Source organism: Dendrobates tinctorius, unplaced genomic scaffold (assembly GCF_039654945.1).
Source record: "Dendrobates tinctorius isolate UK_male_01 unplaced genomic scaffold, ASM3965494v1 ptg000126l, whole genome shotgun sequence".
In the NCBI taxonomy this organism is placed as follows: Eukaryota; Metazoa; Chordata; class Amphibia; order Anura; family Dendrobatidae; genus Dendrobates; species Dendrobates tinctorius.
In genome coordinates this window covers 8,330,250-8,353,424 of record NW_027361794.1, presented here as the reverse complement: position 1 = coordinate 8,353,424, position 23,175 = coordinate 8,330,250, and the positions used below count along the sequence as shown (strand labels likewise).

Below are 23,175 nucleotides of genomic sequence, written 5' to 3'. Positions count from 1 at the left end.
CTGTCACTATAGTGGATTCCATATATCAGTATGTCAGCTCCCTGTGAAGCATAGGTGGTCAGTGGTGCTGGACGTCAGCTTAGACACAGTTTCCACCGTTTGTCCTATCGTCATATCCGTGACCCGCCCACCAACACACACATGACTTCCGGCCGGCGTCACAGCATTCCAGGCGCAGCCCAGGCCCAGTCCCTTCCATCTCCTGTGCAGGCGCAGTTGAAGTACCTGCACGGGGAGGCTTGGAGATGGGACCAAGTTCCCTCAATACTGCTGCAGAGCACACTAATTGGTCCAATCCGACCGATCGGTGCGCTCTGCAGCAACATATCAATGGTACCATACATGTGATTGCACCAAACATCCGAGACACTACTAATGCCCCCACTAACACAATAAAAAAAGGTACATTAACCCTTGCCATCCCATATACTGCCTTTAATCTTGAATATAGCAACGTAACGCTACCTCCCACGCGACACAGCACACCTCTACTTTCCAGGGCCCCGAATACACTTAGTGAACCCCTCGTGGCTGCTGTGAATGCCCCTAACACACCCCATAGTTGCAGCAGTTCCAGACGTGGACACCGCATGACCTCCCACTCCTCAGACGACTCCTGTCACCATTCCCACTATCCCTCTAAGAGCCATTCATCATGCTACCATCGCAGACACACACATCACATAGGAGCCACCACAGGTTTTGTTCCGCTAGATGACCTTCCCTGTCCTTATCTGATCGGTCTGACGCATCTGAGCGTCACAATAGGCGGTCACGAGCACACGGCAGACACCAGAGGTCCATCAATGACTGACAGTCAGAGTGAGTCATCACCCAGGACTACCAGACAATCCAACTACCAGATTAACCCTGGAGTTCCCCCCATCGGGAGTCACTCGGGCTCAGGTATGTTGATTCATTATCAATAATGAATCAATGCTGAAAAAGGCATCTACTACAAAAAAAAATTATTAATGCTTCAATGCCGAACGAGCCATTTATAACACTGGTCAACAGCATTTTTGGTGCCAAAGATATTTCATCGAATTTAGGGTATTTTTGGGGTGCTGATTCTGAATATGTCATCAGTTTTGCCAGATTGGCTCAAGTTTTTGAGATTTTTGGTATCTTATTTATAGCACTTGTTGGTAAATGCGACGCATCATCTCATTAATTTCTTTGGATTAGTACTTGAACTGAGCAGTTCTCAATATAGTTTTGTGTTAATTAGTGTTCTAAAAGTTTGTTCATAGCTTGATTTTTGCACTAACTTTATGTTGTTGTCTGTTTTCCAGTGAAAAGCATGAACTCATCATGAAGAAGTTGTCTTAACGATCCAGACTCATTCTGTTACATTTGTGGTGAATATACACTGCCAAAACATAGAAGAAACATAACAGACTTCGTAAAAAAAGTGTATTTTGCCTATTTTGGGGTTATGCTTGGGGACCAAGACAAGTTTTGGGCACCACACATAGTGTGCAAAGCATGTATCGAATTATTACGAAAATGGAGCAAAGGACAAAGAAAAAGCTTCAAATTTGGTGTTCCAATGGTGTGGAGAGAGCCAAAAAATCATCATGATGACTGTTATTTATGGTAAACACAGGTACAGGCACATCTTCACAATGAGGGACAGGCCTTCTTGCAGATTCCATGTTACTCCCATTTTCGTTTCTTATGCTTATTGAATCCTTGCACTTGCACTGCACAGAAATAACAGTCATCATGATGATTTTTTGGCTCTCTCCACACCATTGGAACACCAAATTTGAAGCTTTTTCTTTGTCCTTTGCTCCATTTTCGTAATAATTCGATACATGCTTTGCACACTATGTGTGGTGCCCAAAACTTGTCTTGGTCCCCAAGCATAACCCCAAAATAGGCAAAATACACTTTTTTTACGAAGTCTGTTATGTTTCTTCTATGTTTTGGCAGTGTATATTCACCACAAATGTAACAGAATGAGTCTGGATCGTTAAGACAACTTCTTCATGATGAGTTCATGCTTTTCACTGGAAAACAGACAACAACATAAAGTTAGTGCAAAAATCAAGCTATGAACAAACTTTTAGAACACTAATTAACACAAAACTATATTGAGAACTGCTCAGTTCAAGTACTAATCCAAAGAAATTAATGAGATGATGCGTCGCATTTACCAACAAGTGCTATAAATAAGATACCAAAAATCTCAAAAACTTGAGCCAATCTGGCAAAACTGATGACATATTCAGAATCAGCACCCCAAAAATACCCCAAATTCATTAAAATATTTTGGACACCAGAAAAAAAAATTTTTTTCGTTGACCTGTGTAATGAATGAATAATGAATTAATGCCGAACAAGCCATTTATTACAAAGACTATGGGGAGTGAAAGCAACAGATGCGTGGTTACGACTCATGCTGTCACAGAAACTGTTCCCCTTTCTTCCATCAATGACCATGAATCACTAATTACGCAACAGCCGTTGTTACATCTCCCTTCAGCCACTTATTACTCTCTGCTCAACCTGTGGAGGTGGGCACCTTGCACCAAGGTGTACCCGCAAATGGAGCAATTACGAGGCATAACCACGGTGAATATCCCCCCAAATTTAGTCAGATAACAACATCGGCAAGTAAACCAAAATCGGAGCGCGATTTCCACCAAAATTTTACATCAGGAAATCAAAAAAGAGGTAAAGATAAGCGGGATGGTGAGCCCATTTAAAACATTGCCATTCAGGAATTTCAGAATCTCACCCTTAGGCATCTTGCCTAAAAAGGGAACCCAGAAAATACCAGCTGATACATCACCTATCCTACCCAAATGACACCGCAAGAAACGACCTGGAAACCATCTGCAGAGACTTTGAAGACTTAGGCAAGAAAGTGAAAGAACTGGGAGCGCAGGTGGTCTTCTCTTCCATCCTCCCAGTGGATGGCCATGGAACAAGGAGGTGGAATAAGATTCTGCAGGTGAACAACTGGCTACGTCGATGGTGCCGTCAGCAACGATTTGGATTTCTGGATCACGGAGTGAACTACTTATACGATGGACTACTTGCTAGAGATGGGGTGCACCTTACGAAGACTGGAAAGCATGTATTTGGAAGTCGCCTTGCTACACTTGTAAGGAGAGCTTTAAACTAGAACAACATGGGAAGGGAAGCAAAAGACCAGAAAAAGCCATACACCTGACAAATGCTATTGAGAACTCTGCTAATAGAAGTGGAAAGGAAGAACAAAGACGAAAGAATCTAATTAATAAAAATATTGGAGAAAGAGAAACCAATCACAAACTAAAATGTTTCTATACTAATGCACAAAGCATGGGCAACAAACAAGGAGAATTGGAACTACTAACACAGGAAAAGAAATATGATGTCATTGGAATCACTGAAACTTGGTGGGACGATACACATGATTGGAATACAAGACTAGAAGGATACAACTTATTTGCAAGAAACAGACTTGATAAACGAGGAGGATGTGTTGCATTGTATGTTAGAAACGCGTATATCTGCACAGAGATTGAAGCTTCAGAGACTGGGAGTTCTGTGGAAACTGTTTGGGTAAGAATACAAGGACAGAACAATGGAAAGGACACCATTGTAGGCATTTACTACAGGCCGCCTGTGCAAGCTGAAGATATGGATGAACTCTTTATGCATCAAATGGCCAAGTTCTCCAAAAAATATGACATAGTTGTCATGGGAGATTTCAACTATCCAGACATTTGTTGGGAATCTCTCTCAGGCAAAACTAACAGGTCAAGGAAATTCTTATCCTCTCTTGCTGACAACTTTATCTTCCAAAAGGTAGGGGAGAAAACAAGGGGAACTGCTACCTTGGATCTAATCCTTATAAACAGGGAGGAAATGGTTGAGGAGGTAAAAGTGGCTGGAACCCTAGGAGGTAGCGACCATGCTATTTTAGAATTTTGGATAACTAGAGGCGGAAGACCTGTGAAGACTCAGACGTCAAGGTTAGATTTCAGAAAGGCAGATTTTAAGGGATTCAGAAAGAGAATTGGAGGGATCCAATGGCTGGATATCCTTAAAGACAAAAATGTCCAGGAAGGATGGGAAATCTTGAAAAATGAAATTCTCAAAGCACAGTTGTTAACAATTCCGAAAAGAGGGAAGAATAGGAAGCACTTAAGGAAACCAGGATGGGTGAACACAGAACTTAAGCACATGCTAAAAAGGAAGAAAAAAATGTTTATAAAATGGAAAGAGGGAGGCATATCTAAAGAAGAATATAATGCTGTCTGCAGAATCTGCAGGGCACAAATCAGATTAGCTAAAGCTGAAAATGAATTGAGGCTTGCAAGAGATGTCAAAAGCAATAATAAAGGATTTTGGGGATATGTCAAAAGTAAAAGAAAAGTCAAAGATGCTATAGGATTTTTACAGGATGAAAATGATGAAATGGTAAGACAGGATGTTGAGAAGGCTGAACTTTTAAATTCCTATTTTGCATCTGTTTTCTCTCAGAAAGGAAATGTAACACCAACTGTTATTCACTGTCCTATTAAGGGAATAGAAGAATCCAGGATATCTATAAACAGAAAGATAGTGAGGAAACACTTAGCTAACCTAAATGAATTCAAGTCTCCAGGTCCAGATGAATTACACCCCAGAGTACTGAAGGAGATAGCAGAAGAAATTTCTGAACCACTCTCCATAATCTTTGAAAATTCTTGGAGAACAGGAGAAGTGCCAGAAGACTGGAGAAGAGCAAATGTTGTTCCTATCTTCAAAAAGGGGAAGAAGGTGGACCCAGGCAACTATAGGCCGGTGAGTCTGACTTCTATACCAGGAAAGATCTTTGAACAAATTATTAAACAACATGTAAGTCAATACCTGGATAAGAATGAAGTGATCAAACAGAGTCAGCATGGGTTTGTAACTAATAAGTCATGTCAGACTAACTTAATTTCCTTCTATGACGGTATCACTGATTGGGTGGATCAAGGAAATGCTGTAGATATAGTATATCTTGACTTCAGCAAAGCATTTGACAAAGTCTCTCATACAATCCTTATTGAAAAAATGACTAAGTATGGAATGGACAAGGCAACTGTTAGGTGGATTCAAAGCTGGCTTAGTGATCGGACCCAAAGAGTGGTCGTAAATGGCTGCACATCCAGTTGGAAGAATGTCTCAAGTGGGGTACCACAGGGCTCTGTCCTGGGCCCTGTATTGTTCAACATCTTTATCAACGATTTAGATGAAGGAATTGAGGGTAAACTGATTAAATTTGCTGATGACACAAAGCTAGGAGGGATAGCTAATACTAGAGAAGAGAGAGAGAGGATTCAAAAAGATTTAAATAAACTGGAGAAGTGGGCAGTAACTAACAGAATGGTTTTTAACAGGGAGAAATGCAAAGTACTACATCTGGGCAATAAAAATGAAAAAAGCATATATAGAATGGGAGGAATAGGGCTAAGTGACAGCACATGTGAAAAAGACTTGGGTATACTAATAGATCACAGACTGAATATGAGTCAACAGTGTGATGCAGCAGCAAAAAAGGCAAATGCAGTTCTAGGATGTATTAACAGAAGCATACAGTCTAGATCACGTGAAGTCATTATTTCCCTCTACTCCTCTTTGGTCAGACCTCATCTGGAATATTGTGTCCAGTTTTGGGCACCACATTTTAAAAAAGACATCAACAAACTGGAGCAAGTTCAGAAAAGAGCGACCAGAATGGTGACCGGTCTGCAAACCCTGTCTTATGAGGAAAGGTTGCAGGATTTGGGAATGTTTAGTTTGCAAAAGAGAAGACTGAGAGGAGACTTAATTGCTGTCTACAAATATCTAAAGGGCTGTCACATTGTAGAAGGATCAACTTTATTCTCATTTGCACAAGGAAAGACTAGAAGCAATGGGATGAAACTGAATGGGAGGAGACACAGATTAGATATTAGAAAAAACTTTTTGACAGTTAGAGTGATCAATGAGTGGAACAGGCTGCCACGAGAAGTGGTGAGTTCTCCTTCAATGGAAGTCTTCAAACAGAGGCTGGACAGACATCTGACTGGGATGATTTAGCGAATCCTGCTTTGAGCAGGGGGTTGGACCAGATGGCCCAGGAGGTCCCTTCCAACTCTACGATTCTATGATTCTATGATTCTATTTGGTAAACGAAGCGATACCCCCGTAAGAGGCGTCCGTAACCTACGCTTCATTTGACAGAGCAGTCGAACTCGTGTGCACAGCTGTGCCCGGTGCCCTATCCGATTTAGTCAGTTTTCTGCCTATTACCCATGCACCCGGAATGCTTACAGTTGTTGGGCTGTAAGGTGGACCAGCAGTTTTAATTTGATATGTGCCTTCCGTTGGGCTGCTCCATTTCACGTCACTACTTCAAGCTCTTCATTACCTTCCTACACTCGGTAGTACGATACGAAACAGGCAGCAATATAGAGAATGGGAGGAATAGGGCTAAGCAACAGCACATGTGAAAAAGACTTGAGTATACTAATAGATCACAGACTGTATATGAGTCAACAGTGTGATGCAGCAGAAAAAAAGGCAAATGCAAATCTAGGATGTATTAACAGAAGCATACAGTCTAGATCACATGTGCGTCATTATTGCCCTCTACTCCTCTTTGGTCAGACCTCATCTGGAATACTGCGCCCAGTTTTGGGCACCACATTTTGAAAAAGACATCAACAAACTGGAGCAAGTTCAGAAAAGAGCGACCAGAATGGTGACCAGTCTGCAAACCCTGTCTTATGAGGAAAGGTTGCAGGATTTGGGAATGTTTAGCTTGCAGAAGAGAAGACTGAGAGGAGACTTAATAGCTGTTTACAAATATCTCAAGGGCTATCACATTGTAGAAGGATCATCTTTATTCTCGTTTGCACAAGGAAAGACTAGAAGCAATGGAATGAAACTGAATGGGAGGAGACTCAGATTAGATATTAGAAAAAACTTTTTGACAGTTAGAGTGATCAATGAGTGGAACAGGCTGCCACAAGAGGTGGTGAGTTCTTGAATAGAAGTCTTCAAACAGAGGCTGGACAGATACCTGTCTGGGATGATTTAGCGAATCCTGCTTTGAGCAGGGGGGTGGACCAGACTGCCATGGAGGTCCCTTCCAACTCTATGATTCAATTAAAAAATCCACTACTTTGTTGACTTTTTGCTCGTCGGACCTAGGGACTCCAAACTCTGCTCCTCCAAATACTTAAGTTCATATATCGGCACATCGGAGCATCACTATCACCAAAAAAAAGTAGGCCCCTGCAACGTGCTACCTTTCCTCGGCATCGAAATAAATACCAATGCAATGGTTTTTCATTTTTCAGTTTCCAGCAGATAAATTACAAAAACACTGCAAATGGTAGAAAGTTTCCACGAAGCTAAAACAGTCACTCTTCAGCAAATGCAGTCTCTGCTAGGTTTGCTTAACTGCTTGTTGTGTTATGCCAGTGAGCAGAGCTTTTTTCATGCCGATTATCGCAAGCAACAAAGGGCATTGCCCAGTCGGGACACAGAATAAGACTCAACCGCTCCCTTAAGGAGGATTTGCTAGCCTGGAGGACATTGTTAAAATCCTACAATGGGCATACATGCGTCATGGTGCAGGAGAGGCCAAGCAAGGATTTAGGTCTAGCAGTAGGCGTAGATATCACAAATGGTTTTGTCATAATCTACAAGGACCAATGGTGCAAAAGCAGCTGGCCAGACTTATGGACCACAGGCACCTGGGGCCGCAACCCAGCACTGTTAGAAATTTTTTTGTTAGTAACATCAGTGGAGCTTTGGGGTACCCAATTAAAAAATGCGAACATCAGAACTTTAACCAAACACCTGGGAACCGCAAATAGCTTAAACAGCATGTCCTCTTCTTCCCCGCCCGTTCTCGCGCTGTTGCACCACATACCACTATTATGCCTTAGACACAACATCTGGTGCCGTGCCAGAGTTATGTCTATTCTAAATGATAATTGTTAACGCTCTGTTATCTTCCGATTGGCAGGCCTTCAAATTTTTCCTCCCCAACGCACAACCATCGGGCCTACAGTGTCCTCCTTCCCTTTGGGACACGGTGGCCAATCACTGATGCCCTTAATCCGCGCCTCAATGACTCCTGCTACCTGGCAGGTTTATGGTAAGACATAGGAAGAATGGTGCTCGTTAATTAAAGGAAGACCTGTTGATACGTGAGATTGGGCGAGATGCGATATGTTAGTAGAACTTTTGAATCGGCTCAAGCGTAGAGGCACGTCAGGTACATTAGCGTAACGGCATTTATCAGGAATAGCCTTTTTCATTCAGCTTTTGGGATGGGCGGACATAACTAAATATTTTTTCATCAAGCAAGACATTAAAGGCTGCAAAAGGCTTCAACCTAGTCAGGAATGTCGTTGCCCTGTTTTGCACGATAATATCGCAATCTCTATAACAGTGTGCAAGTCACAATATGAGTCAACCCTAATATCTACAGCGTTCACAATCGCATTCTTCGGGGCGCTTCGCATTAGTGAACTGGCGCCGCGGTCAAAAAACAGCATCAGTATGTGGGTTAATCAACAAAGATCTCGTCATATGTAGCGACACTTTGAGCATTAAGGTGCGGAAATCTAAATGCGATCCCACCGGTAGAGGGACGTGGGTCTTGGTCAAGGCGTTATTGCCCTATATGCCCAGTGAAAATAGTCAGACGCTATATGGTTATAAGACACGAGAGTAGATTCTCTCACACACCGGAGGGTCCCCGCTTACTAAATATCAGTTTCACGCAATCTTTAAGCAATGTTTAGAGGCAGTTGTCGTTAATCCAAAGGAATATGGGACGCATGCCTTCAGAATAGGGGCGGCCACCGAAGCAGCTAGGACCGGTGTATCGGAAGTCGAAGTACCGAATTTGGGCCGTTGGAAATCCGCATGTTTTGCAAGATATATAAGACCAGACCTGATCTAACATATCTTGTCTCTGACAGGCGGCTGTAAGGTAGTGGGACATTCTTTTGTTTATTAGGCGTGCCAAAGGGCCAAACTACACCCATGAGAAAAAATGTTGGCTTCCTGGAACTGGAGGTCAACTGGAGAGGCATCAGAGGGCTCCGGTGGCGTCAGATCTTCCCTGTGATGATCAACATTGCTAAGAAGGCCAAAGGGCCGGTGGTACTGGTGTTACACGCCGGCGGTAATGATTTGGGCAAGGAAAAGGTGCCAAGTTTTACACCGTGATGTTAACGGACATAGAGCTTTTTGTCTGTCTATTACCGGATATGGTGGTGGTGTTGTCGGAGATAATACCATGAGCGGTCTGGCATGGATCTAAGGATGCAAAAGCCACTTGACAAATCAAGAAAAAAGATTAAAACAAAGATAGCAAAATTTGTCAGAGAAAATTATGGCATTGTGGTTCGCCATCACGAGCTAGAGGGAGACAACTCAGATTTACTGAGACCAGACGGCATTCATCATGTATACCGGGCTCAATATGTTTTTAAATAATTTGCAGGATGTTGTTGATGTTGTGTGGGGATGAGAGTCCTGTGTAGGTCATACACATGATCCTCCGTGGTGGTAGTGTAGAGGGGGGCAAAGGTTCGTAACCTCTCATCAGCTTGCTTGCCCAGCAGTCAGTGACGGGGCTTTCAGCAATGAGTCCGTTGCAAATTTGTACTTGCCTCTCTCTGCTTATAAATATAATAAACTGTGACCGACCTGTTCAACCCATCCAGGCCTGTGGGTGTTTTTGTTATTACGAGATTGGTGGGTAGCTGAAAGGCACTGTTTACATCACATGGGTCTCTGCAGTCTTGGTTTCTGTAAATCATGCTGCTTTACAAGAGCCTTTGGCAGGCAGAATGAACAAACAGTCAAACACCATGCTCTACTGGTTCATGCTATGAGGTTTTCTATCAGACTGTGAAATGTCATTGTCTTGGTGAATAATTAAACTTTTTTAGCATAACTTGCATTTTTACAGAGAGTTTAAGAAGAAATGTTAAAAAATATAAATTTCAAGGATTTTATTAAAAAATAATAATTGGTTTTATTCTTGGCAGATGACTTTACCAGGAGATCAGAGAGACATTTGACATCTTCAATTTTTAAATCAGATGATCTTGAGATAACACAGGATACAATTGAAGTGAATGCCATCACTCCAGATCTACCAATAACATCATCCATTCTCAACACAGATCTACCATCTGATCCTTTGAAACAGGTCCTGTCTTCTGATTCATTACCGATCCCTGAGGAAAATCTAAGTCACAAAATAAGCATTGAAAAACAAACTGATAAAGCAAAGAAGCCATTTTCATGTCCAGAATATGTAAATAATTTTCCCTTCAGAAAGTCTTTTCTTAAATATCAAAAAAATCACACAGCAGAGAAAAGATGTTCTTGTTCCAAGTGTGGGAAATGTTTTAACCATAAATCATATCTTGTTACACATCAGAGAACTCACACAGGGGAAAAGCCATTTTCCTGTTCAGAATGTGGAAAATGTTTTAACCAGAAATCATATCTTGTTACACATCAGAGAACTCACACAGGGGAGAAGCCATTTTCATGTTCAGAATGTGGGAAATGTTTTACCCAGAAATCAAGTCTTATCAAACATCAGAAAACTCACACAGGGGAGAAGCCCTTTTTATGTTTAGAATGTGGAAAATGCTTTACAGATAAATCAGGTCTTATCAAACATCAGAGAACTCATACAGGGGAGAAGCCCTTTTCCTGTTCAGAATGTGGGAAATGTTTTAACGATAAATCAAATCTTGTTTCACACCAGAGAAGTCACACAAGTGAGAAGCCATTTTCATGTTCAGAATGTGGAAAATGTTTTAACCTGAAATCAAATCTTATCAAACATCAGAAAACTCACACAGGGGAGAAGCCATTTTCATGTTCAGAATGTGGAAAATGTTTTAACCAGAAATCAAGTCTTATCACACATCAGAAAACTCACACAGGGGAGAAGCCATTTTCATGTTCAGAATGTGGAAAATGTTTTAACCAGAAGTCAAGTCTTATCACACATCAGAAAACTCACACAGGGGAGAAGCCATTTTCATGTTCAGAATGTGGAAAATATTTTAAACATAAATCAAATCTTACCACACACCAGAGAACTCACACAGGGGAGAAGCCATTTTGATGTTCAGAATATGGACAGTGTTTTACAGGTAAATCAGGTCTTATCAAACATCAGAGAACTCACACAGGGGAGAAGCCAGTTTCCTGTTTAGCATGTGGGAAATGTTTTCACAGAAAAACGGGTCTTGATAGCCACCATAGAACCCACACAGCGGAGAAGCCTTTTTCCTGTTCATAATGTGGGAAATGTTTTAACAAGAAAGGACATCTTGATAGCCACCATAGAACTCACACAGGGGAGAAGCCTTTTTCATGTTCAGAATGTGGAAAAAGTTTTGAGACAAAATCATCTCTTAGCCATCAGAGCAGTCACACGGAGAGAAGCTTTTTTCATGTTCTTAATGCGAGAAATGTTTTACATGGAAATTAACTCTTAATAAACTTGAGAGAATTCACACGGGAGAAGCCTTTTTCATCTTCAGAATGTTGTTTTAACTGAAAATTGTACCTTCTCATATCTCATGTTTGGTCTCTTTAAAGTAAAAACACATACTCTCCTTCCATACCGGTGCTTATCAATTGGTTTCGCGATTTGCATTCCCGCATTTCTTTTCTAAGGGCTCATCTTCGCACTCCAGTGCCATTACTGTCTCAGCTTGGAAGTAGAAGCATTGTAAGTCCTGTAATTCCTCCTTTCTTAATGTTGGTCTCGCAAGAAAACAGCTCCATGTTGCATCTATCCCTACGAAACAAGACATGGAGCAATATGCAGCTCTGGCAAAAATTAAGAGACCACTGCAAAATTTTCAATTTGATTTTCTCTTTATAGGTATATTTTTGAGTAATATGTAAATTGCTCTTTTATTCTATAAACTACTGACAATATGTCTTCGAATTTCCAAGCACTAAATTTTGTATTTATTTTCAGAAAATGAGAAATGGTCAAAATAACAAAAAAATGCAGTGCTTGCAGACCTCAAATAAAGCTAAGAAAACAAGTTCATAATCATTTAGAAACAACAATACTAATCTTTTAACTCAGGAAGAGTTCAGAAATCAATATTTTATGAAGTAACCATGATTTTTAATCACAGCTTTCATGCGTCTTGGCATGCTTTTCAACAGTCTTTCACACTGCTTTTTGGTGACCTAATGCCACTCCTGGTATAAAAATGTAAGAAGTTCTTTGTTTGATGGCTTGTGACTATCCATCTTCCTCTTGATTACATTCCAGAGGTTTTCATTGGGGTTCAGGTCTGGAGATTGGGCTGGCCATGACAGGGATTTGATGTGGTGGTCCTTCTTCATCCACACATTGATTGACCTAGCTGTGTGGCATGGCACATTGTCCTGCTGGAAAAAACAGTCCTCTGTTATGAATGAGTCACCGAAGGAGGAAAAACAAAAATAATAGCTAAGTCCAGAAAGCCAGAGAAGTTGGCAGCTATCGGATTGCAGACCCCTGAACCTATCCACAACAACTAGCAGTAGCCATGGGGGGTTCCTACGGTGCCCTAGACCCCTCGATCACAGCCGGAGAACTAAATTAGCCTAAAGACAGGAAGGGGAAATCTAACCTGCCCCAGAGCAGACCCCAGCGAATAGGCAGCCCCCAACATATAATGACTGTGAAGCAAGATGAAAAACACTAACACAGATAGAAAGATAGGTTGAGCAAATGATGGGGCCCAAGCTAACTAAATAGGACAGGATAGAAAAGCTGTTGTCTGCAATCCGCAAAAACCCTATCCAAAAATGTACCAACAGACTGATAGGAAAAACAGGCCCTGAAGTCGCTTGGCTTCAAAAAGACTATATCAGCACTCAAGTATATTCTGAAGACAGAGTCAGAGATCAACTGATCAGAGACAAAAATGGAATTCAGCTCACCCCCGGCCGGGGATAGCTGAACTCCAAAAAACAAGGCAAACAAAACCAAAACTAAAGTGTACAAAAAGCAGAGCAAAACTTAGCTTTGAGAAGCAGAAATAGACTGGTCTCCAAGAATCCAGCAGGAAAGTCACCAGCAAGGCAGCAGGGCGTCGGCTGCCTTATATCCAGTCATCAGTTCCTGTGACCCAGTCATCATCTACCTGCTCAGCTGTTTGGTAATCAGCCTCACTACCTTCCTTCGCCAGAAGAGGGAGTTCATCAGACCTCACTGGTGAAGGGAAAAATGAACTCACAACAGTCCTCAGAGTTGGGGAACTGTTATGATTGAGTCACCGTAGGAGGCAAAAACAGAAATGCTAGCTAAGTCCAGAAAACCAGAGAAGTTGGCAGCTATCGGATTGCAGACCCCTGAACCTGTCAACACAACTAGCAGTAGCCGTGGGGGGTTCCTACGATGCCCTAGACCCCTCGATCACAGCCGGAGAAATAGCTAGGCCTAAAGAAAGAAGGGAAAACTAAACTGCCCCAGAGCAGACCCCAAAGCAATAGGCAGCCACCAACATATAATGACGGTGAAGCAAGATGAAAACACTAACACAGGCAGAAAGATAGACTGAGCAAAGACGGGGCCCAATCTAGCTAGATAGAAAAGGACAGGAAGGCTGCTGTCTGCAATCCGTGAAAAACTCTATGAAAATAAGAGCCAACAGACTGGCAGTGAAAAAGGCCCTGAAGATGCTAGGCTTCAAAAAAGCTATGTCAGTACTCAGGAATATTCTGAAGACAGAGCTACAGGCAAAAGGAGATTCAGCTCACCCCAGCAGGGAATGGCAGAATCCAGAAAAGCAAGGAAAACAAAAACAAAACACTAATGCAAACAGGCAAAGCAGAAAAACTTAGCTTAGAGGAGCAGGAATCAGACTGGTGTCCTAGAAGTCCACAGAGAAATCACCCGCAGGGCAGAAGGGCGTTGGCAGCCTTATATCCAGTCCGTGACTCCACTCAGCCAGTCATCCTCATCAGGTTCAGGTGCCTGATAATCAGGCTCATTACCTTCCTTCACCAGAATAGGGAGTTCACCAGACCTCAGTGACGAAGGGGAAAATGAACTCACAACAGTACCTCCCCCTTGAGGAGGGGTCACCGAACCCTCAACCACGCCACCAGGGCGATCAGGGTGAGCCCGATGAAAGGCACGCACCAATCTTTTGGCATGAATATCAGAGGCAGAGACCCAGGAATTATCCTCCTGACCATAACCCTTCCACTTAACTAAATACTGGAGTCTCCGTCTAGCCAGACGGGAATCCAGTATTTTCTCTACCTCATATTCCATGTTACCTTCAACCAATACAGGGTCCGGAGGTGCCACCCCAGGAACAACTGGTTCAACAAACCTCTTCAACAAGGACTTATGGAACACATTATGGATTTTAAATGTGACAGGAAGAGCCAAACGGAAAGAGACCGGATTAATAATCTCCAAAATCTTGTAAGGTCCAATAAATTTAGGCTTAAACTTAGGAGAAGCCACCTTCATAGCAATATTTTTGGATGATAACCACACCATATCACCAATCTTAAACTGGGGACCAATGGTCCTATGTCGATTGGAAAACTGCTGGGCCTTTTCCTGGGAGAGAGATAACTTATCCACCACTTGGTCCCAGATCTGGTGCATTCTCTCCACCACAGTGTCAACACCTGGGCAGGCAGAAGGCTCCACCTGCCCTGAAGAAAATCGAGGATGAAACCCAAAGTTACAAAAAAAAGGTGACATCAAAGTGGCAGAACTAACTCTATTATTTAAAGCAAATTCGGCCAAGGGCAAAAATGAAACCCAATCATCCTGATCAGCGGAAATAAAACATCTCAAATACGACTCCAAGGTCTGGTTTGTTCTCTCTGTCTGCCCATTGGTCTGAGAGTGAAAAGCAGAGGAGAAGGACAGCTGAATTCCCAGCTTGGAACAGAAAGTCATCCAAAATCTAGACACAAACTGAACTCCTGTCAGATACAATGTTCTCAGGAATCCCGTGTAAGCGAACCACCTGTTGCAAAAACAGGGGCATCAACTCAGAGGAAGATGGCAACTTAGAGAGTGGTACAAGATGAACCATCTTAGAGAACCTATCACAAATCACCCAAATAACAGTCATTCTTTGAGAGACTGGCATATCAGAGATGAAATCCATTGAAATATGGGTCCATGGCCTCCTGGGGACAGGCAAAGGCATCAACAACCCACTAGAACGAGAACAAGATTTAGACCGGGAGCAAGTCCCACAGGACTGCACAAAATTCCTGACATCATGAGACAAGGTGGGCCACCAAAAAGAGCGACTCACCAGATCTCTAGTACCAAAAATACCTGGATGACCAGCCAATGCAGAGCAATGAACTTCAGACATCACTCTCTTCTTCCACTGGTCAGGAACATACAACTTTCCACTGGGACATCACAATGCTCAGGTTTGTCCTCCTGGAACTCTTGCAGAGCAAGTCTCAAATCGGGCGAGATGGCAGAAAGAACTACCCCTTCGCCTAAGATGGTAGCAGGCTTGGTCACCACAGGAGAATCAGCAAAGAAACTCCTAGAGAGGGCGTCTGCCTTGACATTCTTAGTTCCAGGAAGAAAAGAGACCACAAAATCAAAACGTGCAAAAAACAAGGCCCACCTAGCTTGTCTAGGGTTCAAGCGTTTAGCCGACTCTAGATAAATCAAATTCTTGTGGTCAGTGAGGACCACAACTTGATGTTTAGCTCCCTCCAACCAATGTCTCCACTCCTCAAATGCCCATTTCATGGCCAACAGTTCCCGATTCCCCACATCATAGTTACGTTCAGATGGAGAGAACTTTCGGGAAAAGAAAGCACAGGGATTCATTTTAGCTGTTACAGGATCCTTTTGGGACAAAACAGCTCCTGCACCAATCTCAGAAGCATCCACCTCTACCTGGAACGGGAGTGAGACATCAGGTTGCCGCAAAACCGGGGCGGAGGTAAATCTTCGCTTCAGCTCCTGAAAGGAAGCAACAGCCTCCGGAGACCAATTCAAAACATCAGCACCCTTCTTAGTCAGATCAGTCAATGGCTTGGCAATACTAGAAAATTTTGCTATAAATTTCCGATAAAAATTAGCAAAACCCAAAAACTTCTGGAGGGCCTTCAAAGAAGTGGGCTGAACCCAATCATAAATGGCCTGTACCTTGGCCGGGTCCATTTCAATAGTTGACGGAGACAAAATAAATCCCAAAAATGAAATCCTCTACTCCAAAAAGGCATTTCGATCCTTTGACATACAGGGAATTCTCCCTCAAGATCCGGAACACAGTCCGAATATATTCCACATGAGAATCCCAATCCTTGGAGAAGATCAAAATATCATCCAGATAGATAATCAAAAATTTATCGACAAAGTCTCGGAAAATATCGTTCATGAAGCACTGGAAGACAGAAGGGGCATTAGTGAGCCCAAAAGGCATCACCAGGTACTCAAAATGTCCCTCCGGAGTATTAAACGCCGTCTTCCATTCATCCCCCTGCTTAATGCGGATAAGATTATACGCCCCCCTGAGGTCAAGCTTGGTAAACCAGCAAGCACCTCTAACTCTAGAGAATAGATCCGAAATCAGGGGTAACGGATACTGATATTTAATAGTAATTTTATTGAGGGCACGATAATCAATACAAGGCCTTAAAGAACCATCCTTTTTGGCCACAAAAAAAAAACCGGCACCTAAGGGTGACGAGGATGGTCTAATATGACCCTTCTCCAACGCCTCCTTAATATAGGACCGCATAGCCTCGTGCTCGGGTACAGATAAATTGAAGAGCCGACCCTTGGGAAATTTACACCCCGGGCTTAGTTCAATTGCACAGTCATAACTCCTATGAGGAGGCAAGGACGCAGACTCATTCTCACTAAATACATCATAAAAGTCCGCCAAATAGTCAGGAACATCATGCGACTGCGGAGAGGTGGAAAAAACCGGAGCCTCACTAAAGGTACACCGACAACCCCAACTCACCACAGACACAGATTTCCAATCCAAAACTGGATTATGAATTTGCAACCAGGGAAACCCCAGAACAACGGCATCATGCAGACCATGCAACACCAAAAATCTGCAATTTTCTTGATGGTCTGGGGCGACCCGCATGACCACCTGGGTCCAAAACTGAGGTTTATTTTTAGCCAAAGGAGTAGCATCAATCCCCCTCAAAGGGATAGGCGTCTGCAGAGGTGTCATCGGAAATCCACAACGTTTAGCAAAATCCAAGTCCATTAGGTTTAGCGCTGCTCCCGAATCCACAAAAGCCTTGGCGGAAAATGTGGACAGGGAGCAGATCAGAGTAATTGCCAGAAGAAACTTAGGTTGAACACCACCAACAGAAAACGTGTGTGCAAAGCGTTTCTCTCGTTTAGGACAAACAGAAATAATATGCGAGGCATCTCCACAGAAAAAACACAGCTTATTACGCCTTCTGAACTCCTGACGTTGCGCCTTAAGCAAAACTCTCACATTGCATAGGTTCAGACGTCTGTTCAACCGGTGGCAACACCTCTCGTGCAATCCTGCGTTCACGTAAACGCCGATCAACCTGAATGGCTAATGACATAGAATCATCCAGACCAGAGGGAACAGGAAATCCCACCATAGTATCTTTTACGGCTTCTGACAAACCCTTCCGAAAGAGAGCAGCCAAGGCATTATCATTCCAGGTAGTAAGGACCGCCCACTTTCGGAACTTTTGACAGTACAACTCTGCAGAATCTCGACCCTGGTTCAATGCCAACAGGGTCTTTTCAGCCTGATCAATAGCATTAGGTTCGTCATACAACAACCCCAAAGCTTGAAAGAATGCGTTCACATTAGTCAGAATAGGATCATCTGGTTTCAAAGAAAACGCCCAATCCTGGGGATCGCCACGCAGCAAAGAGATGACAATTTTAACCTGCTGCGCAGAGCTCCCTGACGAGTTAGGCTTCAAGGCAAAAAAATAATTTACAATTATTTTTGAAACTCAAAAATTTAGTTCGATCCCCAAAAAATACATCAGGTGTAGGGATCTTTGGTTCAACAGCATGCGAAGGAGCAAGGTAGGCGGAAATTCCCCGCACTTCCGCAGCGAGCTGCTCCACATGATCAGACAATTGCTTTATCTCCATTGAGAGAAAAAAAAATTCCCCCTACGGCCTCAGAGATATAGAGGAAAGAATATACGCACACCTTTTTTTTTTTTTTTAAACACAATTCTTTCCTGCTATTGAGTACCCTAGGATCTGTGGTATGGCGGGTGATTCTGTTATGATTGAGTCACCGTAGGAGGCAAAAACAAATGCTAGCTAAGTCCAGAAAACCAGAGAAGTTGGCAGCTATCGGATTGCAGACCCCTGAACCTATCAACACAACTAGCATTAGCCGTGGGGGGTTCCTACGATGCCCTAGACCCCTCAATCACAGTCGGAGAAATAGCTAGGCCTAAAGAAAGAAAGGGGAAAACTAAACTGCCCCAGAGCAGACCCCAAAGCAATAGGCAGCCCCCAACATATAATGACGGTGAAGCAAGATGAAAACACTAACACAGGCAGAAAGATAGACTGAGCAAAGACGGGGCCCAATCTAGCTAGATAGAAAAGGACAGGAAGGCTGCTGTCTGCAATCCGTGAAAAACCCTATGAAAATAAGAGCCAACAGACTGACAGTGAAAAAGGCCCTGAAGACGCTAGGCTTCAAAAAAGCTATGTCAGTACTCAGGAATATTCTGAAGACAGAGCTACAGGCAAAAGGAGATTCAGCTCACCCCAGCAGGGAATGGCAGAATCCAGAAAAGCAAGGAAATAAAAACAAAACACTAATGCAAACAGGCAAAGCAGAAAAACTTAGCTTAGAGGAGCAGAAATCAGACTGGTGTCCTAGAAGTCCACAGAGAAATCACCCGCAGGGCAGAAGGGCGTCGGCAGCCTTATATCCAGTCCGTGACTCCACTCAGCCAGTCATCCTCATCAGGTTCAGGTGCCTGATAATCAGGCTCATTACCTTCCTTCACCAGAATAGGGAGTTCACCAGACCTCAGTGACGAAGGGGAAAATGAACTCACAACAGGGAACATTGCCTAAAGAGAAGGAATCAACTGTTTTTTCAGGATAACCTTGCATGTGGCTTGATTCATATGCCCTTTGCAAAGATTAACCTGCCCAATTCCAGCCTTGCTGAAGCAATCCCAGATCATCACTTATCCTCCATCAAATTTCACAGTGGGTGCAAGACACTGTGGCTTGTACGCCTCTCCAGGTCTCCGTCCAACCATTAGATGACCAGGTGTTGGGCAAAGCTGAAAATTAGACTTTTCAGAAAAGATTACCTTACTCTAGTCATCTATGGTCCAATCCTTATGGTCTTTGGCAAACTTCAGCCTGGCTCTCATTTGCTTCTCATTGATGAAAGGCTTTTTTCTACCTTTGCATGACTTGAACCCTGCCTCTTGGAGCCTGTTACGAACTGTTCTTGCCGTGCACTTCACCCCAGCTGCCATTTGTTATTACTTTTGTAGGTCACTTGATGTCATCCTGCGGTTGCCGAGTGACATTCGAATAAGATGACTGTCATCCCTGTCAGTGAAGAGTCATTTTTGCCCTCTGCCGGTCTGTAGCTTTGTTGTCTCCAATGTCTGCTGCTTGACCTTGTAATGGACTGCCGTCTTTGAATTTTTAAGGATGGAGGCAACATGACGCTCACTGTAGCCCTCTGCTAGTAAAGTCAAAATTGAGCCTTTCTTTTCCTCACTCAAGACTTTTCTTTTCAACTCTTTTGGCATGTTTAAAAGTTATTTTTTCATTCATATTACTTTAGGGATATTACTATCACTTGTTTTGCCATCCAGCTTGTCCTATTGCAAGAAGATTGTGAACACCACAGCAGGGTTTTTATACTTTCCTTCATTAAATAAGCTTTGGTTCAGGTGATCACCTAATCAGAAGCACATTAAGTAGAATGAGGTGTACTCTGGTTGGAATTCAACTGACACTTGTAGTGAAACCTCCACCAGGGGGAGCTGGTCAGGGAAGAGGTTATACACTAAGAGCAGCAACCCTGAGCAACAGCACAGGTGCCACAGGTAACGAGAGAGAATAGTCAGACGAACCGAGTCAGAAACTAACAGGAGCAGACGTACCAGAAGGAGCAGCAATACACGTAGTCAAAATACCAAAGCCGAGAGTCAAAGCCAGAACATGAGCACGGGGTCCAAAACGTGAGACAAAATACGTGGTCGGGGTGCAAGCCAGGGAGTCAGATGCCAGAGAGGGAACGTAACAGCAGAGACGAATACCAAGAGACAGGGTCAGAAATCAGTCCAGGTCATACACGAGAATATCAGTCAAAGGCAGGAGGATCACCAGGGTACAAGGGTCAGCGGCTCTAAACTGCAAGCTTGAGCTATCACTAACACTGGTCAGCAGGCTGTGAGGGATTGAAATAGCCCAGCTAGCTCCAGAACGAGGCTGGGGAGATTAACCCCCGCATGACCAGTCCGGAGTGAAGACAGCAGAAGATAAACTCCAGACTGGACCATGACAACACTGTAATGGAATGGCTGTCAGACATGTAGAGAAGCTGAGTTTTATAAAACTGTGCAGTGGTCTCTTATTTTTTGCCAGAGCTGTATACAAAGGCTGTAGACCACGTACAAAACTGAAATATGTTCCCTCACTTATAGCCTGTCACAGCTTACTGACAAGGTACAGAGATTAGAGGATGATGTTGTACAAGTTCTGGACCATCTAAATGCTCAAAACTAAACACTGGATCTTCACAGCCAGTAAATAAACAGTCTGTATAATATGGTTGATGACAAAGAAAATCACAATAATATTATTATTATTTATTATTATAGCACCATTTATTCCATGGCGCTTTACATGTAATATCTGGATAAGGGGTATACCTGAAAGCATCAATACACAAGCGATAATGCAAACACTGCTCACGTTCTTCAATAATATCCTTGGTGATCCTATTGATAAGGAGCTGGAGATCGATAGGACGCACCGCACACTAGACAATCATGGCTCAGATTCTGAAAGTCCAATAGACATTATCTGTCACACATTTTTCAGTGTAAATGAACCCATTATGAAGAAAATAAGAGAGTTGGGTCTTTTTGATTTCATTGTAAAACGCATACAATTGCTCACAGATCCTTTCTGAATGACACTTTCTAAAAGAAAGGTATTGAAACCACTACTTAATACCCTCCGGGAAAATGGCCTGATGTACTCCTGGGGATACACATTCCAGCTGTATATTTTCAAAGATCCAAGTGACATGAGGACATTCTGTGATGCCCTGGACATTCCCAGAATCCATATATCTGACTGGCCACCTGCTCCACCATTGCCACAAAGAATTCCAGCATGTTGCATAAGACTTTCAATGGAGCAGGAAATTGATGGTGATGAACCCAGATGGGAAAGGAACCTGCCGATCATATGAGCTCCTGAAATGAAACTTGTCTTTCCTGATGAGAGAGACAGTTTGCAGATGTTTGGCTGTTTCTTTAAGAATATAATTACATATAGTTTAATAGGGTTTTATGTTCCTCTCTCCGACTATTTAGAATGTCTCAGTTCATATTAGATCTTAGAACGACATATAAGTTGGGCTCACATTATGTTACTATAATATCCGGCTGTATTACTTTACTTGCTATATATTCCACGGTTCTCCCTAATAGGATCCCTAGGACTGAAAGTTTGACTTACGACTGTAAAGACAACCACCAGTTATGGACTTTCATTGGGATCTGCTTGTTTCGCAGTTTCCTTGTGTTCAATATATCCATAATCTATACCTCTTAGACACTGAGAGGTAGATGTTACTATCTAACATCTGTGCTTCCTCCTTGCTCTTAATCTTTCTATCCTTTTTCCTTTCCCCCTCTCCTTTTTTCCATATAATATGGCACAACTGCAAACTTGCTCATTGAATGTCAGAGGACTTAATGTTCCAGAGAAAAGAGCTGAAGTGTTTGATCAGATGCATAAACTACACGTACATTTTCTCTTTCTTCAGGAGACCCACTTTAGGGGCGATCATATACCTCAGTTACTGCCAGATATTATTCATCTTGGCACCACAGCACAAATGCTGTTTCAAAGTCTAAGGTGCTGAGTATAGGCCGACACAAATCACTGCCGCATACTATATTAGAAACACTGTCTGACACGGAGGGGAGGTATGTGTTTGATAAGATTTCTATCTACTCCAAAATAAATGTTGTCTTTGGCAAACTTCTATCTCCCTAAATGTCACCAAATTAAGGCATGCCATCGATACTTAAACAATATAAAATATTTTGCAGAGGGCATAATCATCATTGGAGGTGACTTTAGTTGTGTCTTGGATTCTTCTTTAGACGCTTCCCTGGGCCGGAGTCACCACTATAAATCACAAGCAAAAGCTTTTGCTGAATGTGCTCCAGTCTCTCCAACTGGTCGATATATGGAGGATGCTACATCCAGACATAAAGGATTATACGTATTATTCTCCTATACACAATACACATAGCCGTATAGACCTTTCCTTACTTAGCCATCACTTGCTTACATGGCAGCCTACATCTCAGATAGGAACTGCTATCTGGTCAGATCATGCTCCTGTATATTGTAATCTGATTATACCCGACTCCACCAAGGCTTGAGATGTTGGGTCGTAAATGATAATCTGCTGAAAGACTCACTCTGTGTCTCAGACCTTCGTGAGACTATAGACTCCTTCAGATATATGAGCATGATGATACTGCCATACCATTTAAATGGGAAGCACTCACATGTGTCCTCAGTGGGATACTAATGGAACATGGACCAAGGCTAAAAAAGAGAGAGCAGCTAAAATCTCCTATTTGCTTCCCTCCAGATATACGCAGACCTGATTAATGCTAGAAAGGAGCTAAGGTATTTTCATGGATGGGGAACAGGCAAATATTGTGGAATTTCAGGGCACCTACTTATGGAAGCTTCCATTCTCTGTACCAGATATGGGGCCTGAAGAAAATGACAAACTGTCCTACACTATAGTTAATATATAACGTGTGGGATAGGGGTAAAAATATTCTGGGGATTAGAAAGTGCACAAACTATACTCTTTTATGGCACAACTATAACTTACCAGAGCTACAGAAACCAAAAATTGTTAGTGAGTGGAGGATAGG

General features: G+C 42.7%; 1 protein-coding gene across 3 annotated transcripts in view; it reads left to right on the top strand.

Annotated features, from left to right (window-relative positions):
- Positions 1–11,632, top strand: part of LOC141047044 (uncharacterized) — a 39,576-nt gene extending 27,944 nt beyond the window's left edge. For all 3 annotated transcript variants that reach the window (XM_073541969.1, XM_073541968.1, XM_073541970.1), the window contains one exon: positions 10,029–11,632. In XM_073541969.1, coding sequence (XP_073398070.1) covers positions 10,029–11,128 — 1,100 coding nt within the window. In that variant the 3' untranslated portion in view covers positions 11,129–11,632. The remainder of the gene's footprint in view (positions 1–10,028) is intronic.
- The last annotated feature ends 11,543 nt before the right edge of the window (positions 11,633–23,175 follow it).